This window comes from Saimiri boliviensis, chromosome 4, assembly GCF_048565385.1.
Source record: "Saimiri boliviensis isolate mSaiBol1 chromosome 4, mSaiBol1.pri, whole genome shotgun sequence".
Lineage (NCBI taxonomy): Eukaryota > Metazoa > Chordata > Mammalia > Primates > Cebidae > Saimiri > Saimiri boliviensis.
In genome coordinates, this window is record NC_133452.1 from 31,911,935 (window position 1) to 31,930,468 (window position 18,534).

The 18,534-nt window shown below is 44.8% G+C and overlaps 1 protein-coding gene across 4 annotated transcripts; it reads right to left on the reverse strand.

Annotated features, from left to right (window-relative positions):
• Window positions 1-1,103: 1,103 nt before the first annotated feature.
• Window positions 1,104-17,219, reverse strand: TNFAIP3 (TNF alpha induced protein 3). 4 transcript variants are annotated; one of them, XM_010337563.2, is made up of 9 exons: window positions 17,004-17,219; window positions 13,130-13,439; window positions 9,631-9,821; window positions 8,820-8,967; window positions 8,487-8,657; window positions 7,195-7,375; window positions 5,118-6,037; window positions 4,185-4,366; window positions 1,104-3,429 (listed from the first exon to the last, which is right to left on the reverse strand). In XM_010337563.2, exons 2-9 carry the CDS (start codon window positions 13,422-13,424, stop codon window positions 3,145-3,147), a joined length of 2,373 nt encoding a protein of 790 aa, XP_010335865.1. In that variant the 5' UTR covers window positions 13,425-13,439; window positions 17,004-17,219; the 3' UTR covers window positions 1,104-3,144. The 4 variants fall into 4 exon arrangements, with proteins under 4 accessions (XP_010335865.1, XP_074253493.1, XP_074253492.1 ...); XM_074397392.1 differs by lacking the exon at window positions 17,004-17,219 and adding an exon at window positions 16,418-16,424; XM_074397391.1 differs by lacking the exon at window positions 17,004-17,219 and adding an exon at window positions 13,741-16,353.
• Window positions 17,220-18,534: the final 1,315 nt, after the last annotated feature.

Here is an 18,534-nt window from a genome sequence, read left to right on the forward strand (position 1 = left end):
GTACACCTAGCAATAGAGTATATACCACTGGGCATCTACCTAGAATTGAAATGTTTGGATCATAGGGGAAGCATATGTTCTAATAAATATTGCCAAACATTAAAAAGAAAAAAAGAGCTTTAATAAACAAAAGTGATAAGACTTTGTCTTATACGGTAGATAAACTGAGAAATTAAGATACGTGCTTGGAATTTGGATATTAAAGAAGAAAATAATTTAGCTGGCTGTGATAATGGTGACTATGTTAAAAGGACATAGTCTGATCAATTAGAGACACACACTGAAATATTTATGGGTATGAAGACACCATATCTGGGATTTGCTTTCAAGTAGTCCAGCAAAAACAAACAAAAAAGAGGCTGTAACAGATGAGACAAATTGGGCAGAACGTTGGTAGTTACGGAAATGGGAGGATGGATACAGAGTGGTTCTTTACAGTATTTGTCATTTTTTGTCGTTGTTTATTAAAGTTTTCTACAAGTTAAAAACCTGATTATAAATACATTTTTTAGTGTGATTCTAAAATCCGGCTGATCATCCAAATCATCTGAGGAGGTTAACAAAATAGATTCGGGGAGCCGCGCAGTCCGGCTGAATCAGTCGTCTGTGAGTCTGTTTGTACTGGATGGGGGTGGGGATGAGGCTTGTGTGCGGAGGAATGTGTTATTTTTTAATTTCCTAGCTCTAGCAGCCAGCACAGCCACGTTGCCCCCTCCGCTTTGTCTGACCCAGGACATCTTACATCAGTCTTCCTTCCTCCCTGCCTACTTCTCTTTTTCCTGTCTTTCCCTCCTCCTTCCTCTTGTTTTCTCTTTCTTCACTTTATGAAAGTTTAGGGCAGGAAGTTTAGGGGCACAGGGTCTTAGCATCTCTTTCCTCTTCCCATCAGAACCTCAGTGTCCTCGCTGTAAGCGGGGGCCTGTGCTTGAGGACCGGGCCTGGCCCTCATACGGTTATGATTTGCGAAAAGCTGCCTTGCTACCACGGATGAGAGATGCGTGCGGTGCTCAGGTGCACCTCAGAATAAAGCTGCTTCAGAAGCACAGTCAATATCCGAGCCTTTCTTTTTCTTTCAGTATTCATCAATTGAAAACATCACAATATGTTCTTAAATAATTTATTTTTTAATGTTGTCTCTTGTGAAAAGTTACATTTATTCATGAAAACTTGAAGAAATCCAACAATATATGGCTATTAGGGACAATTAAATGTGCAAATTTCAAATATTTTTAAAAATAAGTATAAATAATTCCATTTTTTTCACATTAAGAATGGAAATAATGATCAATACAACATATTAAGATATTGACTTTGAGAGAATTCAGTGGAAACACTGAAATCTATTTGATATTTTTGGGAAGAAATTATAAAGATTTGTCTGGGAAAAAACGTAAGGAGCTTTAAGGGGAAAGCATATTTAATAACATGAGGAAAGGCTGTGTAGAGTTATGAATCACAAATATTTTCAGGTCATAAGTACAGACCCCCAGAATGGCAGACTTTATCTCTGGGAAAAACGCATTTCCCCTCCTTTCTTTTTTCTAGAGCAAATATGACAGCAACCACAAAGCACACAGAGAACCTGTAAGCCAACAACAGAAAGAGATTTCCTCATACGGTTACTGGCTTTGGTTGTCCCAATACTGGGGTACCACGGGAGGCAGGGGGCTTCCCAGCCCCCCAGGACACAGTGTTAACACAGAAAATAAGTTCCTTGCACTCGGCATTGCCAAAGCGATCACAGGCGGGGGCGCGGCAGCGTTGTTGTGGGGGGCCTTCGGGGGCAGGCTCACCTCTGTGGGCCCCTCACAAACGGCCACGTTTCCCTGTGGTCATCCCCAGTCTCATCCCTGCTCCTTCTCTATCTCATCTCCGAGGAGGTAGGACACTCAGAGGCATTAACAGAACACAGAGGATGGTTTTTTATTACATAGCTGGAGTTTCATAAGCAGAAGCATGAAACTTTGATGAACGTATATACCTTGGATGCAATTCCTTCTTTCCAGGGGAGGCAAAGCATATCAAAGAGGTCAACGTACTCCCTGCGGTCAGGAACTTGCCCACAACCTCACGCAAAGCAAAGTGTTCTCTCAAGAGGACACTGCAACATTTTCCCCGGAGCAGAAGAAATAGCTTCACTTAAATAACCTTGAAGTTTATAATAAAATAAATAAAGTGAGTTACACAAACAGGACTAGCACTCCCTTTAAAAAGGCAGCTGGTTGAGTGTATGCAAGCAGTGTATATACAAGCTCATGCCCCAACAACAACCAGAAAACAGGTTATTATTATTTAGCCTTCCTATTATACTTCTAGGGCAGCATTTCAATATAATTAAAAAAAAAATCCCTCATTCATAATGTAAGGGTGTATTATATATGTACACACTATTACTCCTAGTTCAAGCTAACTTCTTTAGAAGTAAAGACAATAATAACCCAAAGAGTTACACGTCTTCCCACTAAAATACTCTGATTCTTAAAAGGTGCATATTGTAAAGAGCAGCTTGTTTTTCTGTCAACGTGAACATGTTCAGTCTCAGCAGCCTCAGAATCACAGTCCATGGAGGGTTCTGTATTTCTGCCCGGTCCTCAGGAAAGGAACCAGGCCGGTAGGGAAAAACCACGAACTACAAACACTCTCTGAATATGCCCGTTTTCCCTGAGCTTCCTTGAGATTCTCGCAGAGTACCTCGCTGCCATGAGCATCTGGCTTCACATCACCAGGACATGCTGGCAGAGAGCAGGGAGAATGGCTCTGGCTTCCCCGGCCCGCCCGACTGCACGTCTTTTCCCTTCTCAGCCGAGATGATGGGCCGGATGCAGGGGCCTCGGCCAGTCCTCGCACACCTTCCAAGTCCAAAGAAGTTCCTGACCTCCTGCTTGGTAGGAGAGGAGGAACCTTGGGCTGAATCTGACATCACCCCTTGCCAGTTACAAGCTTTGCTTTCTAAGGCCACCGGGGAACACTCCCCAGTTACCAAACCTGAGCATCATGGGCACCATGAAGAGCTTATCTTTCCTCTCCTGCTCAGACACCCTTGAGCCACCGCTGCAGTGGCAGCTGAGGGTTCAGAGGACAGCACCATGATGACTGGCAGCTCGAGGCCCCTCTTCCTGCAGGAGCTGACCCGCCTGTTTCCGGTTAGCCATACATCTGCTTGAACTGAAAGCACTCATTGCAGTAGCCGTTGCATTTGGCATTGCCGAAGTGATCACAGGCGGGGGCCCGGCAGCGCTGCTTAGGGGGTTCTTCAGGGGCAGGTTCACCCCGGTGCGCCCCCAGGGCCATCCGCTGGTTGGGACGCTGGCACTCCATGCAGAGCTCCTCGCTGCGGCAGGCCAGGATGTTCTTGCAGGAGGCCCGGGCACACTTGGGCCTTGAGGTGCTCTGTGTGGTTCGAGGCACATCTCTGCGCTGGCTCGATCTCTGAGTGGAAAGAACAGACAGAGACTATTGCTCACCTGTCTTAGAGAGAGCACAGTGAAATCTCACTGGACGGTGTGGAGTCTACAAAGAGCTGTACATGCCTGAGCTAGGGAACAAGAGAGCACTGCCATCTATGAGCCAGAGGTCTCCAAGGACGTTTCCTTCCAATCCCAAGGAGAGCTGACTGGGCCCCCAGGGAGGCTGAGGAAAACCACCAAGCCTAAGTTGGCCTGCAAACGTCCCCTGGCTCTCTTCTGTTGGGACCAATAACCACTGTTCTCAGATAGCTTCCCTACCACGCTATGAACAGGCGACACACCTATCTGTCTAAGCTGGCTTTTCTGATGTGCCATTAACCAGAGGCCCCTGGGAAGCTCTGCCTGTTCACTCCTTGTGATAAAGGATTATTTAAGAAGGGCTGCTTTTTAGATGTCTGTGCTTCTACGAGTCAAAGGAGCCTCTGATTACCATTTGGCATTTTGGAGGCTTGAAGAAGTTTTATGCAATGCCTGTGTTTCTTTGTTTTTAAAATAAATTCTACAGTATACTTGGGGCATGAAAATCGGTGGCAGCGTTTCTGACCTGGGGGGCCACAGTGATGCGGACGTTTCCCTTCAGGTTCTGAACTAATCCTTTATCATGAGGGGACAGAACCTGGCAGAGAGGACAGTCTGCTTGTCACTGTTGGAAGAAAACGTTTCAACAAAAAGCCCCGAACCCAAGGGAGGGAGGGGAAGCTCCTGAAAATGTCTCACCAGCTGGTCTTCTGTCCTTTTGGCCTCATGAAATCTCTGATTCTGAGCTTCGATGAAACACTTCTGGCAGTATCCTTCAAACATGGTGCTTCCGAGGGTGCCGCATTCCCTCCCCAGGCACGGAACGGTGTTCTGGAACCTGGAGGCTGTGGGACTGGCTTTCCCTGAGGCAGTGGCAAAATCTACAAGAGAGTGGATCCTAATTAGTACCACACAGGGGTCCCCCAGATAGAGAGATGCTGACATCGGAGAAATAAACGGGTCCCAATTACAGATCGGACCAGCCTTAGATATCTATCTACCCGGCTACCTAACTAGCTAGCTAGCTAGATATACATAGCCAGCTAGCTATGTCTATCCAACTACTTACCTACTTAAAATACATATATTCAAATGTATAAATTCAGCAGAAGAAATAACAGCACTATTATGGAAACATCTTTGGCTTTACAAATCTCTCATTTTGAACTTGGAGCACTGATTGGTCACAGGAACAGGGCAAAGAGCAGGCATTACCTGGTCACCCTTCTTTTGAATTAGAGATTTCCAAAACCATGACTGTTTCCTTACGGTGTCCATAGACCCCTTCCTTCTCTCCGGTTACTGCTCTTCAGATTTTAAGATTGTTCCATTATATCCAAGTTGCAAAAGAAGTTTAGTTTAAACTTAGACTATCTTAGATATCCCAGACTTGAATGGTCTAATAAAACGAACCCCGTGAGCTCTGTCTACAGGGCGCTCTGGTTTTTGGAATGTGGTATTAGGAGCTGCTGCAATCACGCAGTGCCTTCTGCCTCCACGGGCGGGGTCCCATGCACAAGCATGGGACCATTCTGCCTGACTGCCCACACTGGCTTTTTTCCCCTTAAAGTTCAGGAACAAAACCCCTTCTTGACAGTAGCTACTATGTTAAGAGATCAACATTTCACTCACATTTGTTTTCTCTGTACTCGATGAAACACAGGGTGCAAAAGCCCTTGTTTTCTGGCGTCCCGAAATACATGCAGCCAGCTTTTCTGCACTTGCTCGTCCCCGCCCTGTCCACCGGAGTCCGTGCAGCTTGAGACAGGCAGCCAGCGGGGACGTCGTTTCCAGCTCTGTGACGCGAATGCGGGGAGGAGCTCCGGACGAGCTGCGAGGGATCTGACTTGGAGCGCTGGTGACAGGAGGGAGGGAGGCTGGTGCTGAGGCTGGAGGAGGCCTCTGCCGTAGTCCTTTTGAAGCAAGTACTGCAGATCCCATTAAATGTCCTGGTAACGTCCTGGAGGCAGGCTTGGCACTTCCCGGGATCCAAGTGCCTGGTGTGGTCTGCGGCGTGGCTGGTGCGAAGTTGCCGGGCGTTGTGGCAACGTTCACAAAATCCGTTGTGCTGCACGTTCAGTGTGAAGGGGCAGCCGGGGCTCCTGCACTTCATGGCAGTGGTCTCGCTGAACAGAAAGGGGCTGGGCGCTGTCGGTGGGGCTGAATGAGGCCCCCCAGCCGGCTCCTCGGGGTTCCACGCCAAGGGCTCATAGGCTTCTCCCCGAGAGGCCCCGAGTGCCATGCCAGGGAGCACCTCAGGGCCCGGCTTGGAGTTCAGCTTTGGGAGTTTGTTTTGATTCTTTTGCCGCCTCTCTGAGCACTCATGGCATAAAGGCTGGGTGTTCACAGACATGAAGAAGGGACAGTTGGGCGTTTCACATTTTACATCCATGAGAGAAAGCTGGGGCATGGAAGGTTCCATGGGATTCTGGGCAAGCAGCTCCCTCCTCCCCTGCTCGCTGTTTTCCTGCCATTTCTTGTACTCATGCTGAACAAGTTCAAAGTAATCATCTACCAGATTGATTTCTTTGGGTAAGTTAGCTTCATCCAACCTGAAGGCCAAAAGGAAAAAATACGTTTTGAGACGAAACAAAATCACACACAAAGTTTTATGTCGTTAGCCCATAGGACAAAGTTTTAGAATGTGGATTACGGCAAGAATCGTAGAACCATTCATTGAAATGCAGGCCTGCGATGAAGAGCTCACACTTTTCACATAACATGATCTGACACATTTTTCCAACATGTTCTAGAGTCAAGAAGGATGTCAGGTAGTTTGCTAAGACTTCCTTATTTTTAAAATCACGTTTCATTTAATCAATCTTGGTCCACCCAAAATTACAGATAGTTCTAAAACAAGGGCTAAAAAAAAATCATTTTACTTTCTAATTTCTCAGAGATCAAATTCTGAGTAAAACATGACTCAGGCTATTCATTCGGGGACTAGTCTGTTTTATAGTACAAACTACTTTGAAAGTTTTTAGGTTGGGTATTTTGCTGTTACTAACTTTAAACCTGTGTCTGATCTTCACCAACATTAACTGCCATGAGTAACTAAGACGCAGACACACTCAAAGCCACTGTTTACTATTGACTCTGTAATTTGCTAATCTCCACTTTGAGAGACAGATGCTCTTCAAGTGCTCAGAAACAGGCATCTCTTCAAACATAAAGCCAATGTTTAAAGACCGGATACCTGCACAATGGGCATTCTGGGGCTTTCCTCCCATTTCCGCATGGCAGAAATCAGGAGCTGCAACATAAACAACCTACGGTCCCTTCTATGTCTGATGTGCCCGTTCTTACCAAGAAGCCAAGACATAAAGGCTTTTGTTTCCAAGTGTTTTCACTTGCTAGTCTTTTTAACATGTACCGGAGTAATTAAAATACAAACCACTCCGAAAACAACAGCTATCCTGGATGTGTAAATGCACTTTAAAAACTCATGATTCTGCAATTCTAACTTTCAGCGTCCAGATATACAGGAAAATTGTTATGGATAAATTACTTGTTTCGATTTGAAACCAAAGTTAGTAGTGCCTTAGATAATCCTCTCTAACCATGTACAAGACGCTGAATTTGTTTCCCACTGGCAGAAACTGGCTGCAATTGACTCTACTGTTGAGCTTCAGGGTGGCAGCAGCTCATGTGGCTGAGGTTGAAGATAGTTACAGATGACACAGGAGACAGCTGAACATAAACTGCTTACTTTGCAGCATTAATGAGATGAGTTGTGCCATGGTCCCAGCCTTGGACGGGGATTTCTATCACCATCAAGTACTCTTTTAAGAGCTTTTCCTTCATCTCATTTTCAGGATCTGTCAAAAAGTGAACTTTTAAGTCTTCAAATCTTCCTCGGTCTCTGTTAACGAGTGGAACAGCTCGGATTTCTAAGGGAAAAAAATCACACGTAAGTAAAATAATACTCTACTAAACAATGCCATATGTAAGTAGATCTCATTTTGAAAATGTGTAACAGATGTAATTTACAGAACAGAAAAGTGTTCTGAGCCACAGTGAAACCCAAATGGGAAAACAAAATGTGCTATACTCTAATATAAAAATGCACTGTTGGCCAGGCACAGTGGCTCACGCCTATAATCCCAGCACTTTGGGAGGCCAAGGCAGGCGAATCACCTGAGGTTGGAGTTCAAGACCAGCCTGACCAACATGGAGAAACCTCGTCTCTATAAATTTAAAAAATAATAATAATAATACTTTTTGGAAAAAAAAAAAAAAAAAAAAAAAGGTATTGTTTCCAGGAAACTCACAGAATGTCAACCAGTCTGGAGGTGGTGGATCTGATTGGTTAAAAGTCTCAGGCTTTAGAATCAGACTGCCCTGAGTTTGAATCCTGGCTTTGTCACTAGCAAGCTGTGTGGCATTAGACAGGTTATTTGACCTCTCTGAGCTTTAACTGTTTAATCTGTAAAATAAGGCTACCAAGGCCTACATCTCACAAGGATGCTCTGAGGATAAAAATGAAATAAAATAATACACCTAAAGCAGAGTACCTGCTCCACATGAAGCTATTAAAATACCAGCTAACAGGCCAGGCATGGTGGCTTATGCCTGTAAATTTGAGAGGCCAAGGCAGGAGACTGCTTGAGCCCAGGAGGTGGAGGCTGCAATGAGCCATGATTATGCCACTGCACTCTAACCTGAATGACAGAGGGAGGCCCTGTCTCAAAAAGAAATTTAAAAAGCTAACCTGACAGGCATTTACTTGCTCCATACCAGGCACTGTATTAAGGGCATTGTGCACCTTAATTTACCATGTATGAAAGTACTTGACTTTCCAAGTCATAGTGAAAATGATATGGGGGTATTATGATTACTGCTATTACATTACTCTTACTAGCCAAGCAAGTCACAACACTATGTATTTAAATAAAAATAATCTACTTAAATAAGAATGTTTCAATAAGAAGCAAAAGAGAAAATCCCAATGTTTCAGTATCTCACAGAAGTTACAAATGTGAATTAATGCAGTTTTCTCACCAGGCCCACTGTCCTTCAGGGTCACCAAGGGCACAAAGTGATGACTGTCATAGCCGAGAACAATGGGGTATCTATAACATTCCTGAGCAGGCCAATGGAGAGGCAGGTAAATTCCACCCACTTTCAAAGGGGCAAAATTGGAGCCTGATTCCAAACTTCTTAGCATTTTGTCTGTTCAAGGAAAGAAAAGAAAAATGAGTCACCTTAAGGTGACTTTCATCAAATTCCATTTAACTCTATTACTTGAACTTTGGCAGTGTGGTTTTCTCTAAGAGCCAAGGCATTAAAGCTGAAAGCATTTAAGTGCAGATACATGATCTGCAGGCATCTCACCTGAAATGACAATGATTGGCCTTCTGAGGATGTTGCAAAGGACAAATATGTGTATTTCTTCCAGTGAGTTGTACTGAAGCCCACTTCGGGCTACGGGTGTGTCTGTGGAAGCCATTTTGATAAGGGTGTCCCATTCATCATTCCAGTTCTAAGGGGAGAAGGGTGAAAGAGGAAAAAAAGCTTGAATGTACCCTGTACTCCTATACTAAAAAGTCATTCTGACATCACTCTGCAATTATTCACTTATATAACTCAGCTTATTTTTCCCTTTTTATGAAACCATCATTTAAATGATCACCCTTTTTGCACCATTTTGCTTTTCTTCCTTTACTTTTTTCTACTACAAGGCAAACGCAAAAGCTGGGGAGGACACGGACAGCACCTGCTTTAAAAAAAAAAAAAAAAATCCCTGATGAGGTATCACATTGCAGCCCCTCATCCAAATGTTCACAAAAATTCCAAACTTGTGACTGAGGATGGTGAGACACGTGTTGTCATGTTATTGGCTGACTCAGCAAAGCTAAGGGCAAGCAAACCGAAAAACAACAAAACACCAATGGAAAAGGCCATGAGCAGAAGACCTGCTGCTAGAGGGAACAGATCCACAGCTGGGAATCTGCGAACCAAAAGCAGTGGCCAAAGCCTTGGGTTAGTCCCATAGGTTTCTGGTGTTTTCCACTGAGTATGTTTCACTTAGCCAAATTCATATGACCTAGTCCATTAGGTGCTGCCAGAGGGCAGGGACTCACCCAGGGGTACCCTATGCCCACCATGGAGTTCTGCCAATCGATAATTAGGGGGCAATACATACCCGAGTGTCATAGCAAAGCCCCGTTTCCACAAATTCCTGAGATTTGAGAGACTCCAGTTGCCAGCGGAATTTAAAGTTGCGTGTGTCTGTTTCCTTGAGCGTGCTGAACAGCGCCTTCCTCAGTACCAAGTCTGTGTCCTGAACACCCCACATGTACTGAGAAGTGGCGTGCATGAGGCAATTGCCATCACCTGAGGACCGAAAGGAGGAGAAGAGAAGGAAAGTCAAGTTATCTGCATTTAAGGCCTAGCAAAGGTTTTCAGAATAAACCAGCCCTGCTACTGTGCTAGGGCATTGAGTAGTTTAATTTGGTTTAATTTCCTAGTCAAGGACAAATTGGTATTTCACCATGTAATGACAGCTTTAAGGAAAACAACAGTTCTTTTTATTCTTCTTTTTAATGAATGACACCAACAGCAAAGCAGCCAGGGGACCTGGGTTCTAGCTTAACTCTGCTCCTGACTCACTTAGGTGACCTGGGGGAAATTCCTGAGGTTCTCTGGGCATTTTTCCTCTTTGAGAAATGAGAGCACTGAGTGATGAGCTCTAAAGCCCCATCCCTTTCTACTATGCCTTGATTTGCTGGTGAAGGCGCTGGCATTGCTGCTGTCTAATCCTAAGGAAGAGCACACAGGGCAACATGCACAAACCAGGAAGCAGGCATGGCTTGCTAGACTGGGATGGTCTGGCTATGACTCAATGGCAAATGACTTGACCAGTCCCCTTTAGCCTTTGGGCCCTGGGAGTTTCCTCTCCTGGTGTGTAAAGTGAGGTTGGCAACACTGAATGTATATGGTCTGCCAGTCCAGCTCTCAAAAACGCGTTATGCAAACCTGCTTGTTAGTAACTGTAAAGTACAAAAGTTAAAAAGCACCTGGGTGCCTACATTGGAAAATAATTCAGTGTTTAGGGCTGACATTTTGAGAAAGAAAAAAAAAAAAAGCAGGTTGAATTGTATGCCATTCGTTTGTGACCTTTCCAGTTTAAAAGTCACAATTCAATGGGCTGTATTTTTTTCAACCTCCAAACAATAAATCTTTTGGGGAAATGTTTCAAACAAACAAAGTTAACTCCTTAGTATCTTTTGGCAAACACAAAATAATCTTTATAAAGAAAAGTTAAACTGTTTCTTATATCACTCTATAAGTAGGGCAATAATGCTATTTGAAATTTTATCAAATTATAATTATAGTCAAACTATAAAGAGACCAAAAAACCCCTCAAATATGTATCCACAGCCAATATTCCTTCAAGTTATACATTTAGAAAAACTAGCTAAGTAAGTATTCAAACAAATGGACAAAAAGGATCACCCAAGCCTCGTGCCTTGGCAGACAGGCAGCAATGATTGCATTCTGTTGAAATTTCCCCTTTGCAAAATCTAGAGCAAAGATAAGGCTTTTTTTCTTCTTCTTGTGCTTACTTTCAGTTCTTTATTGAGATGCACCAGTATAAAATTCCCTAAGTAACATCTGGAATTCCCCAGTGCTAAGTTATTTGACTAGCAATTGAGCAACAGCTATTGTACTTTTTGTTCTGGTGTGTAGACATTTAAACTGCGAGGTGCACCCTGGACTTTCCAAGTGGGTGTGGTCAGGGTGAGCTGGAATAGGGCTACTCATTATACAAGTGAAATCGCTGCAGCCAATAGACGCTGGAATTTTTCACATGAAGTTTCAATTTTATGCCACCTACTCCCTTCCTCATTCACCACAGTCTCATATCCTCAAATGCAAACTTGTGAATCACCCCCTCCCCAGATATTGCCTTTGAATAAGCCTCCTATCAGGGGAAAGATTAATTTTTTTTTAAAAGGTGCTAATCAAAATCAAAGAAAAAAAGTCATTTGTATTCCTCCCTCCCCGATACCCTTTCTTCCACATTTAGAATCTTAAAGGGTTTTCTAGAAAGTGAAGAATACAAAAGGATTCTGAGTCTAAAAATGATTTCCCAAAAAATGTTACCAAAATGCACCTGCTTTTGTAGTTTTATTTGCAGTATGACTCCTTGTTGATTTAAATGACATGTTTGCAAAATAAGTGTTTCCTATTTATATTCCCCTTTTTTTTCCTAGTGGAAATTGAGCATTTCCTATCTTAAGGAAACAAAGCAAAAAGTCAGTTAATTTTCTTCATAAGGTTTTCCCCTTCCTACCACATTTTTAATTCAGCAGAATCTTTCTTTCCAACTCCCCCAAAGTTTACTCTATCTCTTTTTGGTAACAAAATGGGAGAGGATTAAAACCACAAATTGTCAGGCACATAAACCCCATGATGATGACTTTACATAACTACCTACCTCTCTGTATCACTTAATTTAATGCCAAGAATAATGCAGACAGTAGCTATCCCTAGTTTTCTTTCTACCTATGTTTCTAAGAATCAGTGTTTCATAAATCTAGGCAAGATGTTGAAGCAATGTACAAGCACCCCCAGAATCAAAATTTAAAAACCCACATCCACCAATCACTCTAAGTTACCCAAGTCAAAAAAAGCCAAGGTTAATATACCAATTAAGTTAATTAAGTTAGTGTTCTTATTGCAATCATTGTCAACAATGATTTTCTGCTCTTGGACACCTTACTTCTATTAGGATTGTCTAGGACTGTCACAGATTTAAGTATCTGAGATTCCTGGTCTTATGTAATCTATGAGCATTTAATTGATCTTGTATAGTCTACTTGCTTATTGTAATAATTATCCACATCCATAGAGTAGAATTTTGTGCCTGCATGAAACAGGACGCAACAGACACTCCTGTTGATGCATAGATTCTTACCCAAGGGAAATGATTAAAAAACAAAACAGTAAAGCTTGGAATAGGAAATAGCTACTCCTGATAAAGGCCATTGGCAGAACAGCACAGGCAGGAAGGATTTCGTGACTAGGAACCCCTAAAAATAATGAAGGTAAAGTCTAAAATTCATGCTAAAAATCTCAGCCATCTATCTATTTCACACTGCAGGGAATAGGCAGTAGAACCCAGGCCAGAGAGGAGGAGGAGGCAAAAGAAGTTCCTCATGTCTTCAACAGTCATTCACTGGTTAACCCATAAAATGCTACCAATTCGAGAGGCATAAGAACATCACACGCATTTTCTAATGACAGTGGGAAACAAACGTACTACCAGTTTTCACACCATGCTTTCCTTTTGAACTTAAAGGCTTTTAACATTTCCATTACGGGCCAGTGAAGGGTATTTTACAGATGATTAAACATTCGCAAGAATTAGAAACAAATCACCTAATTGGAGTATTAGAAATGCATTCTCCAAGCCTCAATGTGCTCTGTAATATACACGATCAGAAAATATCCTTAATAGATTCACATAACAAGTCAGCTCTTATCACATGTCCTGTATAAAGTTTCTACACTAAAGTGTCTATAGTAAATCTCAAGAGATTTGAGTCTGGGCTTGTGCTATTAAACATCCATGAATGGGGACCCAGCAGGCAGAAGCTATCACCCAGGCGAAAGAAACACAACAGAGCAAGTCTTACCATTCGTTTTCAGCGCTACAAGCTTCCTGACTTCCCGACACCAGTTGAGTTTCTTCTGGCTTTCCAGGGAAGCCTGGATGTTTCTGTCAATGAGGGCTTTCTGGATGATCTCCCGAAATTGAGGACAAAACTGGCAAGTTCTGAACATTTCCAGTGTGTATCGGTGCATGGTTTTAAAATGATGAATGATCCCATTCGTAGGTTTAAAAATATCTTCTGGAGTTCTCTCCCGTATCTTCACAGCTTTCCGCATGTTGCTCAAATATAAAGCCTGAGGAAGGACTTGTTCAGCCATTGTGCTCTCCAATACCTGAAAAGGAAAGAAAAAAAAAAAAAAGCCATTCCGTTAGCCTGACTTTGATATGACTCCTATATACCTGTCTGCAGGAAACCCCAGTGTTTGATCTTGTCATTACCCTGATCTGTAGGCAAAAGATCTTAGTACCTCTACTCCCGGGATACTAGCTGGCCCAGAGATTAACTCACACTGGGCTGTTTTAAGTTACATCACTTTAAAAGGTTAGTCTAAACAAGAGAAGGAAGGCAGAGAGTGGGTACTGAGGAGGAGGGGAATAACCCGTGTTTTCAGTAACGTTTGTCAGGGAGCCAACCCTGTCTGTCAGCAACAGGTACTGCTCCTCAAAACCAACTGAAGCTCCCGTTTCATTCTGAGACCACGCCGAACAGTGCTGGATTTGGGGAGTACCGGATGCCAGTTAAGGGCTCAACATAGCCCTGACAAGTCTGTAGCTCCTCCCCTTCAGACCACCACCAAGCAACCCTGCTCTTGGGCAAACTCTTGAGTAATCACTCCCTCCCTATGCTGGTAAACTATTTTATGAAAAATCTTGCAATTTTATGCTGTCATTTAGGCTGCTGGTTGGTGTTTCCTCTTTAGCCCCAAAGAGAAGTATTTAAGTGTTTATTCATAAAGTTTATTCTGATGTTTATAAAGAGTTAAAGCCGAATGTTTTCTAATCAACAACAACAAAAAAAAACCACTTCCAGCAAGATGCGCTGCAATTTTAAGAGCAGTCAACATTCCTTCAGAACCTCCCCACCAGACTTCATATCAGAATAAGAAACAGACTCATAATAGGCTGGGCACGGTGGCTCATGCCTATAATCCTGGCACTTTAGGAGGTCGAGGTGGAAGGATCACTTGGGCTTAGGAGTTTGAGACTAGCCTGGGCAACATATTGAGACCTAGGTCTCTACAAAAAACGAAAAACCACAAAATAATAACAGAACAATAAATTCTATACTTCCAAGAACAGATATTGGAGCTCAATCATTTCAACTCAACTGCCAATAAAATTCTGTCATCACCCTCCAGGTCCTAACACAGACGCCTGTCTGCCCAGTTTTCACCCTGAAATCTTTAAGCATAAGCAACTAGTAGAAGGAATGAAAGTCTAGAAGCAGACAAGGACAGAAGTTTCCACTAGGAGGCCACTCCAGCAAATGAAGGAGGAAAGGGGGCAAAGACCAGCCTCTATAATCCATGCCAACAGCGCAGGATGATGTGAATTAACATAATGTGGGATCTCTCCAGTATGGAACCGCGTGGAGAGCCGGCTCTGGTTCACTAGCCCTTTATAGGGTGCCTGGCCACACTTCCTAATTTCCAAGATGACGAAGATGTTTTCAGAGCACAAAGTCATCCCTTAGGAAATTTCACAGTGATTGTTAATTCCACTCCTGCAGCAACCTATTTGTCAGGTCAACTCTCCAGTTGATAAAATGTTAAGCCTATGGAAGAGGGAGAAGAAACCTAGATTTTAGGGTAGCTACTCCTGGGTGGGTCTAGGCTCTCTTAACGCCATTGATAAGGTGGTCTAAATTCTTGTGGCCCACTCAAAGGAGAGAAGTTGGACTTAGATGACCCGTGGTTTCTCCTGAGGAGTTTTCTGGTGATAGTTTTAGATTGGGATTCTTAATCTGATTGCTGGGAAAGGCATAGGGGGAGTCATTTGATATCAGCCATCCTTTACAGGTGAAATTGGGCAAAATCATAGCAGGACAAAAAATAACACATATACTTTTCCTTTGTGGCACAGCAAAAGTCTCTTTCACAATATTGTCCATCCATCTGTCTGTCCATCCATCCATCCTTGCAGCCACCCACCCATGCATCCATCCACCCAACAAGCCCTACCTGACCACCTATGAAGGCCAACACCATGCTCGATGAGGAACTAAAAGTCAAAGATGACCTTATTTCCTTCCTTGACACCACAGTACTACCTTAGTGTGCAGCTAAGGCAATGGAGTTACAGGTACTGCTTAGATCCCACAGCCATTCAGGGGCGAAGTTTAGCCTAGGAGCCAGGTCTTTCAGTACCTGCCCCTTGCAATCCCACAACACCAAAGCTGCTTATTTTTCTCTTCCAAATCTAAAGATTTTTCACCAAAGATCTAAAATAGTGAGGGCTATAGACCATAGGCAACGTATGCAAATGTCAATACTGGATACCCCAGTGAGCTCTCATTGGTAGGTTTAGCCTTGCACAGCCTGTAAAATTGAAATCAAATCCTTAGAAATCAAAACCCACTGCCCAAGTTTCCAGTTCTTGGACTTCTCCACACTTAAGATTAAAGAACAAAAGTGGCAAACAATGCAATACTACCCTTAACTTTTTTTTTTTTTTAACATTTGTTACCTCACCGTCTTATTTAAAGGTAATTTCTCAACTTCTGTCACTAGGATCAACAGGATTCTAAAGAAATTCTCCATTCCTCAAACTCTTCTCCTCCTTGTTTTATTTTTCCACTATGGGAGGACATTTTTGTCCGTGTTGTGGAAATTGATGAATTATTTATCAACAAATACCTCATCCAAATTTGGGGAAGTGCCTCTCCAAAAAAAAAATCAAAAATAGTATAAAGAATTGAAAAAAAAAATCAAAGCAGCAATGAGAATGAGGCATTCATTGGCTGCTCAATAATCTGGTACATTAAGGTTGCGAGTCCAGAAGCCCCTTTAATTAGCGATGATTCTGCCAGAATGCTGCCCTGAGACACTTGACCAGACTGGCTTTCCAAGGAAAGAAGATCTGAGGCGAACAGAGCTGAAAACAAAGCGGGCTCAAAAAGAGTTAAGCTCCTTCCTTACTTAATGCCACTGCTTTCCTGAGAGGCCAGGTGGCAGGAAGTGGGACGACCCCAGCTGACAAAGACAGTCTGACTGTGGGGTAGGGGCTGGAGCAGGGGCCTGCTGCTCGCTGCTAAAGTGGAGCCCCCCAAAGGCAGGCCAGCGACCCACGTCTACATGCAGACTTCTCTTACATTGCTGCAACTGGAAAAGCTGGACCCCGCGCCGGGACCTCAGCCCCCTGGACCGACCCCTGAGCGTCTGCGAAGCTGTCTCTGAAACTGAAGCCCCGCCGCCCCCCCCCCACCTCCGCAGGGCTGCCGGCCACTGCGGTACCCCACGCCCCGTCGGGCTGATTCTGCACAATCTGGGAAAAAGCCCCAGCGCTTCTGCAGTTCCTACGTGGCCATAGGCATGCAGCGCTTGACTCCAAAAGCCACTCCAGAAAAGAAGCAAAGCACCAACGACCACCCGATCAGAGGGCCCGAGGGGCGCCTCTACACCAGTCAGCTGCAGCTTGAAGTTCGGTGCATTATCTGAAAGGAACAGCTGGTTGGAGGTATCCAGGGATGTCACTCCAACATCTGGAGCGGCGACCTCAACTCCCAGCACTTCAAAACCCAGACAGAAACAAACGGCCAGCAAACTCCCCCACCAGGGCAGTTGCAAAACCAGTGCCAGGTAGACGGTGCCAGCCTGGGGGTCGCCGCTCAACATGCACCCGCAGCCCTTGGCCGCGGTGAGCCCAAGGCAGGCGGCTCGGGGAGGCGCGGCGGTTACCTCTGCGGGCCCCGCGATCCTTTCGCAAAGTCCCAAGTCCCGGTCAGAACACGCGCGCGCCGCAGGCGGGGGTCAGGGCAGGGATCCGGCGGAGGCGACGCTCCATGGGCGCCCGTAGTCTGGCTAGCTCGCTGTCAGGGTCGGCCGGGGGTGTGATCTCTCCTGACGGCTCGCTGCGCTCGGCCCGCCACGGAGGCTGCAGACTGCGCAGTCTGCGTTTCCCCGTTTCAGATGTACTGACGGGGATTTCCACGGGACTTTCCAAAGTCACGTGACTCGCTCTGGTCAGGGGCTGCGAATCGCGTCCCTTCAGCTGTCGGCCGCCAGGGGGCGCAGGTGAGGAGATGCGCGGCCTCTTCCCTTTCTTCCCGGCCCCAGAGAAACTCCCCTTTGCCCCGCCCCGGGGTGTCCCCGCGTGAGTCACCTGGGCATTTCGGAAGCTGGGGTCACGTCACATCCATGTGGAAATCGCGGTGATGGGAACTGGAAATGAAATAGGTTCTTTTTCGCAGTTGTTTTTCTGCAGAAAATCATCAACTGTGGAGAAGAAGAAGGGAAATAAGAAAGAAAGAAAACCCTAAAAACCACCCTGGCGCCCGGGCCCTCAGGCCTTGCGCCGGTTTTGAAAAGTTTGGGTTGTGCACGTGATAAGCGCTTAGGCGGGAACCCCAAACAGGACCCGGCAGGGAATTTCGAGAAAAAGCAGCAGTGACAACCTTTGGTCGCTGACTGCATTGCTCCTGCCGGCTCTGGACCCCAGGCTGCGTGAGATGTAAGTCCCAGGGCACACCCGACCCCGTGGCCCCAGTCTTAGGTAAACTTAGGAATGAGAACAACTCTCACCCCTATGCCGTGCTTGCTTCATTTCCCCTTCTATTTCTGCCCATCAAGCATCCAGCTGGCATTGCATTCAAGCAGCATTTCAGCTTAGAAATCGCTTCTAGTCCATCACGATGCTTGGCACGTGCCTCCAAGGCTTTATTAGGTGTGTTTTTAGTTGTCCTGATAATCAGTTCACCCTAGGGTGCTGATGGCTGATAATACTGGAGCTCCCTTCCCCACCCCCACGCGTTGCACAGGGAGGGTGACTCATGTGGAGATGGGTGTAGCCCCCTGTGCAGTGGGGGTGCAGGTGCTGTGCAGGGAGTGGTTTTAGGGCGCTTTTAACTGCCTTAGTACCCTCTAAGTACGGGACCCTTTGGACCATTTACTGAATTGGCTAAACTAGAACCAGATGGAAATACTCTGTACTATGGGCCCTTTAATTACATTTAAGAATACTCATCAGGCCATATATCACAGATTCTGAATTTTAAAAGTATCCTCTTCTCACTAGTAAGGACCTGTAGTGATGAGGGCAGGGGCTGGGTGGAGGGTGGGCACTTTTCTGGCAAAGAGAAGTTTAGAGCAGAGAGTCACTAGTGTCCTCTTCGAAGACTAGTCCTGGTCTTTTAAATCCCATGCTGGAATTTCTTCCAGTTCCAAACATCTGTTATTTGTCCTCTCTTCTTGGTCACAAATATGTTTAGCT